The sequence below is a fragment of the Erinaceus europaeus genome, chromosome 7 (genome assembly GCF_950295315.1).
Source record: "Erinaceus europaeus chromosome 7, mEriEur2.1, whole genome shotgun sequence".
NCBI classification, from domain to species: Eukaryota; Metazoa; Chordata; class Mammalia; order Eulipotyphla; family Erinaceidae; genus Erinaceus; species Erinaceus europaeus.
Window position 1 is genome coordinate 89290628 of NC_080168.1, and position 13597 is coordinate 89304224.

Consider the following 13597-nt stretch of genomic DNA (forward strand, 5'->3'; position numbering starts at 1 on the left):
CCCTTGGGCTTTGCACCATGTGCGCCTAACCTGCTGAGCCCCCCTCCCCAGTTGTCTTCTTTTTCTTTATGTTCTATTTTCAGTGTCAGGCTACTAGGCAACAGGCCCTATTGAATTTAAAATTTCAGCATTGAGCCCAGCATTGAGTATTTACTAGATGTTAATGACCCAACGTAATTCTGCCAATTCTGGTGGACTCTTCTTTTTCTTTCAAACTCAGAGAGAAACAGAGAGAGGAGACACCACAGCACTGCTTTACTACTTAGGAAACTTTCTCTGTGCATGTTGCTCTCATGTGGTGCCAGAGGCTCAAACCCAAGCCATGTACATGGTAAAGTGTGCAGTCTACTGGGTGAACTATCTCTCTGACCCTCATGCATTGTTCTTAACTCTGAAGAAACACTCTGAACTTTCTGAGTCTTTATAATCAAAGGAAAAATAATTATAAAACACATGGTATATATTAAATATGGAATGTTCTCAGAACACATGGGAAAAACCTCTAAGCCAGGATATAGGGCTGGAGAGGGAAGATGATATGCAAATTCATCTTCTCCTAGCCATGCCACTTAGGCTTTTCAAGGTCAGAATTATTTTCGCACTTGAAAGTTCATTTTATAGACACGTAAAAGTTTGTTTCATGTGCGTTATGACAGACAAAAACCAAAGAAAGAGAGTTACTGGAAGGAAAGAACATATGTTAAGTAAGAACTGTGCATCTGTCTGTCTGTCTGTCTATCTATCTATCTATCTATCTATCTATCTTTTTCTCTCATTGCCAGGCTTCACTGCTCAGGCTGGCTTGTTCAGAAACAGAGAGACTGAGCCAAAAGGACAGAGGGAGAGAGAAAGACACCACAGCGCCAAAGCTTCTCCAGTGCACTAGGAGTTTGGCTCTAAAATGGGTCACATGCGTGGCAGGGCAGGCACCCTCCCATGTGAACTAGCTTGCTGGTCCTTCCTATGTTTTATTTGGAACAGGAGGAAATAGAAAAGGACTTTTTATTTTTGTGTAGCCATTATATGTCAGTCCACCTTGCTAAATGCTTTATTTACACTCTAAAACTTGTGATTTGACTGAAATACTGAAGACGCAGTTACTTGAATTCCAGGCTTTAATTTCTTTGTTGTTAGGAACTCTGTGAGTAAAATAGTCTATTAAGTACTGCATTTGCCAAGGAATGGGTGATAACGGTAAAATGAACACACTAGCATGAGGGATTTGCTCAAACATAATTAGTTATTTGTGTCTATTTATTTGTTACTGGATAGAGACAGAAAGAAATTGATAAGGGAGGAGAGACAGAGAGACACCTTGCAGCCCTAGAGGTGGGAACCAGGAACTTGAGCCTAGGTCCATGCACATTTTAATGTGTATGCTTAACCAGGAGCACCACCACCTGGCCCCTATTATTTATTATTTATTTATTTATGGATGTGTTCAAAATGATACCTTTCAGGGGCCAGTTAGGAAATAATAGTAGAGTCATTCAAAGTTGATGTACTTTCCAGCAAGATGACAAACAGAAAAACAATGATTGGTTCTAATGTTGTTGGAGACATTGTGTGACCTGAAGTGACATTTTAATTGTCATAGATAGGATAGATTAAAAAATAATTAAATACTCAAAGCCAAATAAATAATTTTTTGTTTTACTTTTTGCTTAGAAATGAACTAAACTTTAAAAGGTATTTTGAGCTCAACTGGTAGAGCATGGAACTTGCATGCCTGAGGATCTTGTTAGATCCCCAATCCTGTGTGTAACAGTTTCCCTCTGGACACCCCCCCCACCCCCTGTGAAATAAAAATTAACTTGGGAAAAAGATATTTTGTGATTTATTGCTAGTCTTAAATGGCTATAGAAATGTCTACCAGATTTTCTTTAAATAGCTTTCTTAGTGCCTTTGATTGGATTTATATACAACTTTAGAATTTTCTTACTAAGTTTGCTACTTTGCCTAAGGCTATAAAAGATATAATTAAGTGAGGGTAGATAGCATAATGGTTATGCAAAGAGACTCTCATGCCTGAAGCTCCAAAGCCCCAGGTTCAATCCCCCACACCACCATAAACCAGAGCTGAGTGGACTCTGGTTAAAAAAAAAAGATATAATTAAATATTAATATTATTATTGCTCTGGACCTATATAACCTGAAAGTGTTGACAGTGGTCTTTTCTTTGTGTGATTACTACTAGGATTTTGAGTCTTTGTGGCTAATACTAAGTGACAATGACAATGGGAAGGTTGATTATGGAGAATTCAAGCGTGCCATTATTGGTGAAATGAATGAATACAGGAACTCTTATGTTCGAAAGGTAACTCTGCTAAGTAGTCTTTCAAATGGTTTAATAAGTTTTTGTGTTCACTGTTTAAAAACTTAGTGAATTACCTTTGAAATATTTTAAAATAGCTTTACCTGTATTTAGGTGTACTAAGGTACAGACATATACACATACAGATATGTCCAGTAAAGCAAAATAAGTAAATTTAAAAGGAAAATAAACTCTGGAATTGAATGTTGGTTCATACATTACTAGGTTAATAGAGTGCTGGTTCCACAGATTGATAGCTACATAATTACATGCATTATTATTTCTTTTTCTTTTTTTATTAGTGATTCAATAATGATCAATAAGATTGTGGGATAAGAAGGGTACAATTCCATACAGTTCCCACCAACATAGTTACATATACCCTCCCCTCCATTGGAAGGGTATTCAATATTTATCCCTCTGGGATTATGGACCCAGGATCATTATGGGGTGCAGAAGGTGGGAGGTCTGGCTTCTGTAATTGCTTCTCCACTGGACATGGGTGTTGGCAGTTTGATCCATTCCCCCACCCTGTTTTTCTCTTTCCCTAGTGCAGCAGGGGTCTGGGGAAGTGGGTTTCTGGGTCACATTAGTGAGGTCTTCTGCCCAGAGAAGTCAGGTTGGCATCATGGTGGCACCTGCAACTGATGACTGAAAAGCATGGTGACTGAAAAGCATTAATATATAAGGTAGAACAAATTGTTTAATAATCAGGAACCTAAAGGTAAGAATATAGCAGATAAGACCTGGGGTCTTTATGTTAGATAAAGTTAGGAAGTCTATTTTAGGTATATTCCAAGGGTTCCATGACTTTACTAATTTTTGCATAAGCCTCACAGATAACATGCAGGGGGGCTGAAAGTATTATCTGGGAAGATGATGTCAGAGTTGGGAATAGGAGTAGAAAGCCAGATCAGGGCAGAGAGTAGTTCCCAAATATGGGGAAAGTATGCAAATACTGTTAACTGTAAACCCCATTGATCTGACCATGTTTATCCCTATTTAGCATAGAAAGTTGTGTAACCTCTGCATTCCTGTTGGTCTGAGCTTGCATTTCATGGTGGCAGCTAGGAACACTCTAGGCTGCACTCATTTCAGGACCAGTCTTCCTGGAGTGGCAGAGTATGTTGACCCAGCTTCCCTTCGGAGAGTGGTGCAGTTTCTACCATTGCTCTACATTGAGGGCAAGGTCCTTCCTATAGAGGCCCACAAGACGGTTTATGATGTTCCTGATAGAGCTGACCAGTGATGATAAAGAGAGGGATCTGTTAGAGGTCATCATATCTATGTGGGAATCTCAGGATTCCTTTACTAGGGCTCCCAATGATGGGGTGGCCTGATAGTGACCAAAAGGGCCATCTTTAGAGTGTGGCAGTCTCTTGCTCTTATCCAGCTTTTGTAGACCTTACTTTATCTGGTAGGGTTAGAGTTAGAGTGATGGATAGGAAGTAGGTGAGGAAGGTACCTAGGTCTAAGTATAAAATATTTGATTAAGTCTTTCTGGTGTCCTTTTAGGCCTTTTTACTTGCTTGCTGCACTTATTGAGTCACTGTTGACCATTGCACATTTTTATTTTAAGGTATATATTTCCCCCTGATTTATGGATACTTGTGTACATGTGCCCTATCTCATGGGCCCTGTTTTTTTTTTTTTTATTTGATAATGATTGACAAGATTGTAGGACAAGAGTGGTTTAACTCCATACAATTCCCATCACGAGAGTTCCGTATCTCATCCCCTCCATTGGAAGTTTCCTTATTTTTACCCCTCTGGGAGTATGGACCCAGGATAATTATGGGGTTCAAAAGGTGGAAGGTCTGGCTTCTGGAATTGCTTCTCTGCTGGACATGGATGTTGGCAGGTTAATCCATACTCTCAGCCTACCTCTATCTTTCCCTAGTGGGGCAGGGCTCTGGGGAGGTGGGGCTCCAGGGCACATTGGTGAGATCATCTGTGAAGTCCGGTTGGCATCCTGGTAGCATCTGGAACCTGATGGCTGAAAAATCTATTAAGATATAAAGCATAAGATATTACAAACCCTTAAATCATCAGGAATCTAAAGGTAAGACTATAGCCGATGAGATTTAGGGTCTCCATTTTGGAAAAAGCTAGTAGATCTATTTTTGGTATATTCCAAGGGGCCCATGACTTTACTAATTTTTGCCTGAGCTTGACAGCTAGCATGAAGATGGGCTAAAGGTATTGTCTGGGGAGATGGTGTCCAAGTTGGGCAAATGTCATTGAGTCCCAGTTTCTTACTCATAGAATTTGTATAAAGATTGAATGAGACAACATATGTGAAGTCCTTAGCAATGTGACTGTCTAAATTTCAAGGAAGGCTCAGTGTTTGTATCTTAGAGTGTTGACTAAAAATATTTCTGTTTTTTGTAATGAGAATAGTAAATATTAAAATGAACATTATAATGACTATACTAAATTAATATTACAAGCATGAGCCCTGAGTTTTACAGTAAACCACATATTATTTGGATTCTGGCAACAGTTTTTGGAACATGCTTTTGAGCAATGTAGTTCCCATTTTCTTTTGTAAATGTACCTGGTGTACAATGCATAGGAAGCTAATATAGCGAAACCTTTCAGCGTGAACAAACAGGAACAATCACATCAGGTATGAATTTCAAATTGAAAAATACCAAAATATCATTACTGACTTAAAATACAATAAACTTTAAGTTAAATAACTTTACCACATAATATTTATGAATTTGTTTTTAGTTATATTTCATGTTTTCTGGTGATAGGTTTCAATGTCAGTAATAAAAAATGGAGGGCTTTCTCTTTCCACAAACTTTGCTACTGGAAGTAAAAAAGCAAAGTTGAATTATATAAAATACTGGAGAATATTAGTTTGTTAGTACTGTCATACCAGATGAAGACAGACTGGGTGACTTAAACAGCAGAAATATATTGTTTAACGACTCTGGAGGCTTGAAGTCCAAAGGCAAGGTGATGGCAAGTTTCACCCTTCTCCTCAGGCTTCTATCCTTGGCACATCCATGATGGTTATCTTCCCTTTTTTACTCACACATTCATTTCTCAATCTGTGTTGCCTATGTCCCATCTTTTTCTATAAGACACCAGTCATATTGCCTTAGAATCCACAGTAACAGTTCAGTTTTTAACTTCATGTCCTCTTTATAGACTCTGTCACAAGAACAGTCAGACTCTGAGGTGTTGGGAGTTGAGATATCAACACATACCTTTTAGTTCAGCCCACAACATGGACCATATTTCTGTGAGCTAAATAAATTCTAGTGTTGACTCTTCTTGCAGATGTGGAATGATGGGCAGGTCATATGTCTTTGTGTTCAGATTCCTCGTTCTAAGAAAATGGTTTATAATATTTTATGATATCGTGGGGTCAGGGTTGCATTGAATTAGACAATAAAGCAACTAGTATTTCAGAATAGATAAGGCATGTTCTGGGTGGTATTCTTTAGACAAACAACTAGTATTTCAAAAGATAATGTTTACTTTTGAGATACAGAATAGAAGACCTCACTTTAAAAGGATTTCACTTTGAATATTTGCAAGTTTATTTATTGAATCAAAATAGTCCTTATAGTTTATTTTGATTTATCAGTTACATGTGAATTCTAGGGCTAGAAATTACCTGTGAAGCCTTTTATCTGCTCTTTATTATAGACAGGGAGAAAGGGATAGAGAGTTTAACTTAATTCCTCAAGGACAGAGTGCTAGGAATTTGTAGGATTAATGCTTGAGGATAGGTTACACAATAACTTGCTCTAATCTCTTTCTACCTCTGTTCATGCTGCTTCCTTCATATACTAGCTTAGTACTTTTAAGCAGGATAATTTCATGCTCAGAAATAACCCCTACTGCAAATTAGAAAAGTGTAGTTCTCATATCTAATGACTTCATAGAAGGAAATAACATCTCTCTCTTCTTAGGTCTTTATGAAACTGGATTTCAATAAAACTGGCAGTGTGCCTATTTTAGATATAAGAAGATGTTATTGTGCAAAGAATCATCCTCATGTAATTTCAGGTAATAATGAGTCAAGATGCACTCTTATTCTAAAATGTTAGTAAAAGTATCATCTTTTAACTGTACTGACTTAACAGTGTGGACCTAAGGCCATTAAGGAGTGACATTCATGAGCCGTTGTTTTAATGTGGTGCTGGAGAGCAAACCCAGTGTCTCACACATGTGCATTAACATTGAGCCACTTCTCAGCTCAGCTTTTATTTTTGGAATGAACGCCAGAGATACAGTGAGAGAGATAGATATAGATATGGAGAGAGAAGTAGGGGAAAGTGCTGGTCTATCATTCATGAAGCTGTCAAGTTGTCATGGCTCTTCCCATGTGGTTTCCAGGATTGAACCCAGAACCACGTACAAGGGGGAGCTCTATCACTAAACCTGCCTCAATACTTTCTAAACCACTGTTGTTATTATTACTAAGTCTCTTTTTTAAAAATATCTTCTTTGTTTTATTTTAATGAGGGACACACACACACACACACACACACACACACACACACACACACACACACACCTTTTGCATATCTCCCAGGCCCTTATTATGGCTCTTTATTAGGGGAAGAATAATTTACAAGATTGTTGTTGTCACCTAAATAAGAAATTATTATTTCTTGTTGTTGACAGTGGACTTCACTACTCCAGGCCAACTTTTCCAAAGAGACACAAAGAGACAGAGGGAAAACAAGAAAGAAACCACAACACCAAAACTTCTGCCGTGTGTTGGTGGTGGGACTCAAACCTGAGACACGCACATGACAAAGCAGGCTTACTCCCTTCTAAATTACTACCTTATACTAAATTACTAAGTCTATTAGAGAACCTCTAGCTTTTGAAAAATGCTTTACTCTTACTCTAATTTTACCTGCTCTGTTTGACAATTAAAGTTAGACAATTTAAGCTTGCTATTTAAATTACAATAGGTTGTTAATTAATTAATACTTTGACTAGAACAACTCATTATATAGTTAGTATGACTTTTTTTCAATTTTTATTAGTGTTTTATAAAATCACAAGATTTCTGGGATATAATTTTACACCCACACGTGGTGTTATGTGAGTCACCATACCCTCCACCAAAGTTTTGTGCTCTTGTCCTCTGCAATAGTCACCACTGTGGTTTGCACAGCGTCCAAGGGATAGCTTTGTTGTCATGGATTTTAGTTAGCATGGCTTTTAAAATGACATAGAAAGTTACATAGACTATTTTTTTTGCCTTTATATATAGTACTGTGTTTATTTGGATTTTTTAATTTTTTTTTTTTTTATTAATTGCCATCAGGGTTATCTCTGGGACTCAATGCTGACACTACAAATCCACCACTCCTGGTAGCCATTTATTCTCTATTATTTTTCTTTCTAGTTTTTATTTGATAGGATGGAGAGGAATTTAGGAAGGAGAGGAGATAGATAGATATAGATAGATAGATAGATAGATAGATAGATAGATAGATAGGGAGAGACCTATAGACCGGCTTTATTGCTTGTTAAGTTCCCCCCTGCAGATGGGGAGAGGGGCTCTAACCCATGTCCCTACTCATGGTCACTTGTGTGCTCAACTGGCCCACCTGCCCGCCCCCCCGTTTATTTGGATATTATCAGACTATCTTTGGACACTTCCATTCATCTTTTGGGAGTAGATCAGTGTAGAAGTGTAGAAGGCTAGGGGATGGATTTCATGACAAAATGGTGAAATGAGTTCTGTTGCAGAGTAGTACCTGCTTTTGGGATGGTAAGTGAAATCCTTCTAAGGAAATAATGTTTAACTGGGATAGCATCTTCTCTCTAACTGGTCATAATATACTCAAAGCTTAAGCCAGAAAAAGAAGGATGAATATGGGATGATCCCACTTATGGAAGTTGAAAAATAAGAGTAGAAGGGAAAACACAAAGTAGAACTTGGACTGGATTTGTTGCATTGCACCAAAGTAAAGGACTCTGGGGTTGGGGGAGGAGGGTAATGTTCAAGTCCTGGAACATGATGGTGGAGGAAGACTTAGGTGGGGTGGCTAGCGTGTTATGTGGAAAACTGAGAAATGTTACATATGTAACAACTACTGCATTTTAGTGTTGACTGTAAACCATTAATCACCCCCAAATAAAGGGGAAAAGCATACAAAATATAATCAAAGCTATTTTTCATAGCTCATTATTCTGTTTCTGGATTAAATAATCCAATGAAAATCTAAAACAATAAATCAGATATTTAATATTCTCTCAGTAAATAAAAATTACATTCCTTTATGTATGACATTTTATATTGCATCTTCTTATAGGATTAAAATTAATCATATTTAATATAACCCTGTGGAAGTAACCTACTTAATGTCAGAGATAAAAACAGAATAATTCAATCAAGTGAAAGTTCTTCCAGCAAAGATTTTCATAGGTCTGGATCTTGTGCTTCAAGTAATTTTTTTCTAGCTTAAGTTATAAGTAACTGAGGCATTAAAAAGGCTAATACCTGGTGTAGGGATACCTTTCAACACATTTGTTAACAGCCTACAAAAACTTAAATTTGCTTTTCTTCCTTTCTCACAAATAACGATAACAAAGCTACTTTCTCTAATATATTAAGAAATGTATGAATATCCACAAAACTATTATTTTGCTAGTATGTATAGGATAGACCCTGTCAGAAGCTTCAAAGAATACCTTAGATATATATTAAAGCCATCATCATTAAACTCTATACAAGATAGTGTTTAAATAAATTGGAAGGTAGTTTAATGTAGATTTCAAGTTGTTTGAATGATTTCCTATGTTGGTTATGTACTTGATTGGTCACTGTTATTTTCTTGGTCTTTAGTTCATAGTCAGTACTATTTTACAGGTCAATCAACAGAGGAAGAAATCCAGTCATCCTTTCTAGAAACATTAAAAGATGTCTGCAGCAAGTCAGATGAAGTGTCATATGGTGAATTTGAAGATTACTATGAAGGCCTAAGTATAGGGATAGTAGACGATAAAGATTTTGTTAACATCTTACGTATTCCCTGGGGGATTTAGTTTTTTTTTTTAAATGCATTATTAGAAGCATATGATTTAAAAGGAAAGATTCATTTAATGTAAACTGTAGTTTTTAAAGAGAAATGAATATAAAGTATAATCAAACACTGGAATATACTTTTTAGAGTTTCTTCTAGCCTGTGTTTTTCCTAAAAATAAAACTGAAGAGATATTCAGAAGGGTAGTTGTGGGACAGAGGTCATGTGTTCAGGTGTAGGTATAAGTACTCTTTTGTCATAGTTTATAAAGATCTTTTTGAATATTTCCTTACCTTGAACAGGGCCATTTGCGTATTTAGAACATCATCTATGGGCCATACTACAATATCAACTTAAAAATTAGCATTTAATGTTATGAAAAAAGCTTCAGTTGCCTTGGCAGAGTCAGTACAAATGATTTTTCAGGCCTCATATGGTCTACAGACATGACTTCCCCACCCCTGTTTTAGAGGGTTGTTTGTTATTAACTTTCCTAGGAAAATTACATCTGTATTAGATTGCGTGAGAGCATCAATATCGTACCAAGCTGTAGTGAGGTACTTGTACCTACACTATAAGCAGTATAATTCAGTATATACTATAAAATCAATATGCACATAGTTCTGTATATATATAATGATTTTACTTTTTCTATTACATTATAAGTTTTGATAGACTATAGGAAAAAGTAACATTTGACTAGAAAATGAGGGTTATTTAGGAATTTTCAGCTATATTTCTAGTTAATATTAATGAATAAACATTTGCGTGATGGGGCAACTAGGAGTGACTAGACAGTGAGAAGTGAGAATCACTTAGAATAATTAATAATTTTAATACTACTTTAAAACTCATTTTATAATTTCTTTAAATTTTTAGTCAGTCTATGTAGTCTTTTGCTAAATTCAGGAAATAATTACATACAACTGACTATGCCTAATGCAAGTATTTGTGATATTATAATTTGTATGTAATATGATAAATTGGAATCATTTTTGGTTTGACCAGCACGAACAAACATTTATATTGATCATGTTTAAAGACATAAAAGGATCTTGGGGAAGATAGCATAATAGTTATGCAAAAGACTTTCACACCTGAGCTTCTGAGGTCCAGGTTCAATCCCCAGCACCATCATAAGCCAAAGCTAATCAGTGCTCTGGTCTCTTTTTCTGTATGTTTATCTTTCTGTATCTCTCTCATTAAAATAAAATATTTACATTAAATAAGAAAGATTAGTCTTTGTAAAAAGATAAAGTAGTAAAAGGAACTAATTTTCATTCTATATCACAAGTCAGGCAAGCGAAGTGAGAATTCATTCAGTGGGTTGACAGAGATAAATTTACAACTGATAATGAGAAATTTCTGGCATAATTTTCTACTTTTACTTTATAGTTATACAGACCTCTAATGAAAGCTTAATTATTGAAATGATTTCATATAATAGAGAATTAAAGCTCTATATTGTAGTCACTGTTGAATTGATCATTGAGTCGGTCATTCATTCTTATTGTGTAGCACTGTTAACACAATTGCTCAAGATTCAGAAAATCAAGATTTGGTTTCTTACTTTTGTATTTGTCCCTTTCACTGTTTTCATTCTCAATGCTATCCCTTTGCTTAAGCTCTCAGCACTTTTCATGCTTCACTTAGTTTTTTGTGTTTTGTTTTGATTTTACCAGACCACTTACTGTTCAGCTCTGGCTTATGGTGGTCTAGAAATTGAACTTGAGATTTTGGAGCCGCAGGCATCGTCTCTTTGCATAAACATTATTCTGTCCACCTTATCCTCTCATGCTCCACTTGTACATTTAGAGATATTAATTTTTCCTGACTTTCTTTCTTTTTTTCTTTTTATTTATTGACTTAATAATGACTGACAAAAATCACAGGATAAGACGTACAATTCCACACAATTCTCCCACCACCAGGGTTCCATATCTCATCTCTTCCATTGGAAGCTTCTCGATTCTTTATCCCTCTGGGACTATAGACCAAAGATCTTCAGGGGGTAGAGAAGGTGGAAGGCCTGGCTTTTGTAGTTGCTTCTCTGCTGCATATGGGCATTGACAAGTCGATCCAAACCCCCAGCCTTTTTCTATCTTTCCCTAGTGGGGTAGGGTCTGGGGAGGTGGGATTCTAGGACACACTGATGAGGTCATCTGCCCCAGATAGCACATCTGTGACTTGGTAACTGAAAAGCATTAAGATATAAAGCAGAACAAATTGTTTAATAATCAGGTACCTAAAAGTAAGAATACAGCAGATGAGATCTGAGGTCTCCATTTTGGACAAAGCTAGGACAGGGATGCAGAGATTGCACAGATTCCTGTGCTGAATGTGGGCACCAGATCAGACCAAGGGGGTTTACGGTTAATGGTATTTATGTACTTTTCCCATATATGGGAGCTACTCTCTTCTCTGATTCAACTTTCTAGTCCTATTTCCAACTCTGACACCATCTCCCCAGACAATACCTTTAGCCTGCCAGGCTCAGGAAAAGATTAGTAGAGTCATGGGCTCCTTGGAATGTACCTAAAATAGACTGTTCTGGGTTTCTAATGCTACCTTAAAACCACCTTTTTGGGAAAATTTAAACAAGACAAATTTTTAAGACAATTTTTTGAGTGTGAGTTGCCTTTTTTGGCGTTATGTTGGCCCCTTGGTTCCCTAAATCCAGTATTTATCACTTTATACTATAATAATTACTCTGCTCTCATTCTTCCTACTAGATTGTAAGCTCCTTGAAGATAGAAAGCATCTTATGTAGCTTTATAACCCTGCTGTTAATTACACTGTCTGATCTGTGGTACGTGTTAAATCAGTATTTGTTGACCTGGTAAATGTGATTTATTGAGCAACAGTTGTTTTGGTCATTGTTGGCATTCAAACACTTTCGCATTACAGTACTTTAGCATTGACTATATAAATGGTATTTTGGGTTAAAATGCTGTGGTATCAACAGTGTGAATGTGCTAACTGGTGCTCACTGCAAGTAGAGGGACCTGAAATTTCCCTAGTAAAGAATGCACAGACATGGGTTCCCTTAGCATTTTATCAGCAAGGCCTCATTACATAGGGGCTACTATATTAATTTCATTTCCCCAGTACTTAATCAACATCTGATGACTAGTTAAATTGCTTGACAGGTTTTATCCATCTATTTAAATATATATATGTGTGTGTGTGTGTGTGTGTGTGTGTGAGAGAGAGAGAGAGAGAGAGAGAGAGAGAGATAAGAATACTACTGAGCTTTTCTGTATGACAGTGCCAGACAGTGCCTGGGCCTTCAGGCATAAGAGTCCTGTGCTATCTCCCTAGTCCACAACATAGGTCTTTTGCTCATGAAAATAATGTCTTGTTAGAGCCCTAGGTTATTTTGAGGTCACCTGTATATTAGGATAATGACTTTTTGTTGTCCACTTGTAATAACGAGTTGAGTTGGCTAAATCTTGCCCAGGAAATATTGTCGCCACTTCCTCTGGTTAGCAATTTATACACGGTGGTTGTAGGAATCCCCCCAAAGGACAAATTGCTAGAATCCCACTGAGTTTACAAGATAGCTTATGTAATTATGTTGTGTCTTCTTGCTAAGGCATGCTTATTTAACAAATGTCTATATGTGTGACAGAATGTGGGTTAGAATTTATTTCATTATAGTGATGTTAGGAGAAATAGATAATTTTCAGTCACTCAGAAATGTTATTAAAGTTGGAGGGAAGGTCACAGTTCTCCACCATGAAGTAACTGCTACTTATGTACAACTGAATTAACTTCTTCTAGTTTAGTTGTCATTTTATGGAGAAATTCTGTTTCTGCCATGAGCATCACAGACCCAAAAAAGGTATGGCACAGTGCCTAGAGTAATAGAGTTTAAAAATTTAAATGCTCTGACACAGGTAAAAACTCGGCTCATTGGAGAATGGAACTCCTATTTGTGTCATCCCAGGGAACAAGTTAAATCCATTACCCTGAAGACTTTATTTATCTATATTTTTAATAAGGGTTAATGGCTTACAGTAAGTACAGTTGTAGACACACATGTAAAATTTCTCATTTCACCATGATAGGTATGTCAAACACTTTCACCCCCAGCCTAGGTCTCCCTCCACCATCATGAATCATGAATCAGGACCTGAAAGCCCCCTTCACTCCCACCGTCCCCAGAGTCCTTTGCTTCATTGCAATACATCATAACGAATCCTAGTTCTACTTTGTGTTTCCATTTTCTATTCTTATTTCTCAATTTCTATCCATGAGTGAAATGATCCCA

General features: G+C 36.8%; 1 protein-coding gene across 1 annotated transcript in view; it reads left to right on the forward strand.

Annotated features, from left to right (window-relative positions):
* CAPS2 (calcyphosine 2) overlaps nucleotides 1–12185 on the forward strand; it is a 55383-nt gene extending 43198 nt beyond the window's left edge. Inside the window, exons 15-17 of the mRNA XM_060193517.1 lie at nucleotides 2198–2317; nucleotides 6247–6343; nucleotides 9171–12185. Coding sequence (XP_060049500.1) covers nucleotides 2198–2317; nucleotides 6247–6343; nucleotides 9171–9346 — 393 coding nt within the window. The 3' untranslated portion in view covers nucleotides 9347–12185. The remainder of the gene's footprint in view (nucleotides 1–2197; nucleotides 2318–6246; nucleotides 6344–9170) is intronic.
* Nucleotides 12186–13597: the final 1412 nt, after the last annotated feature.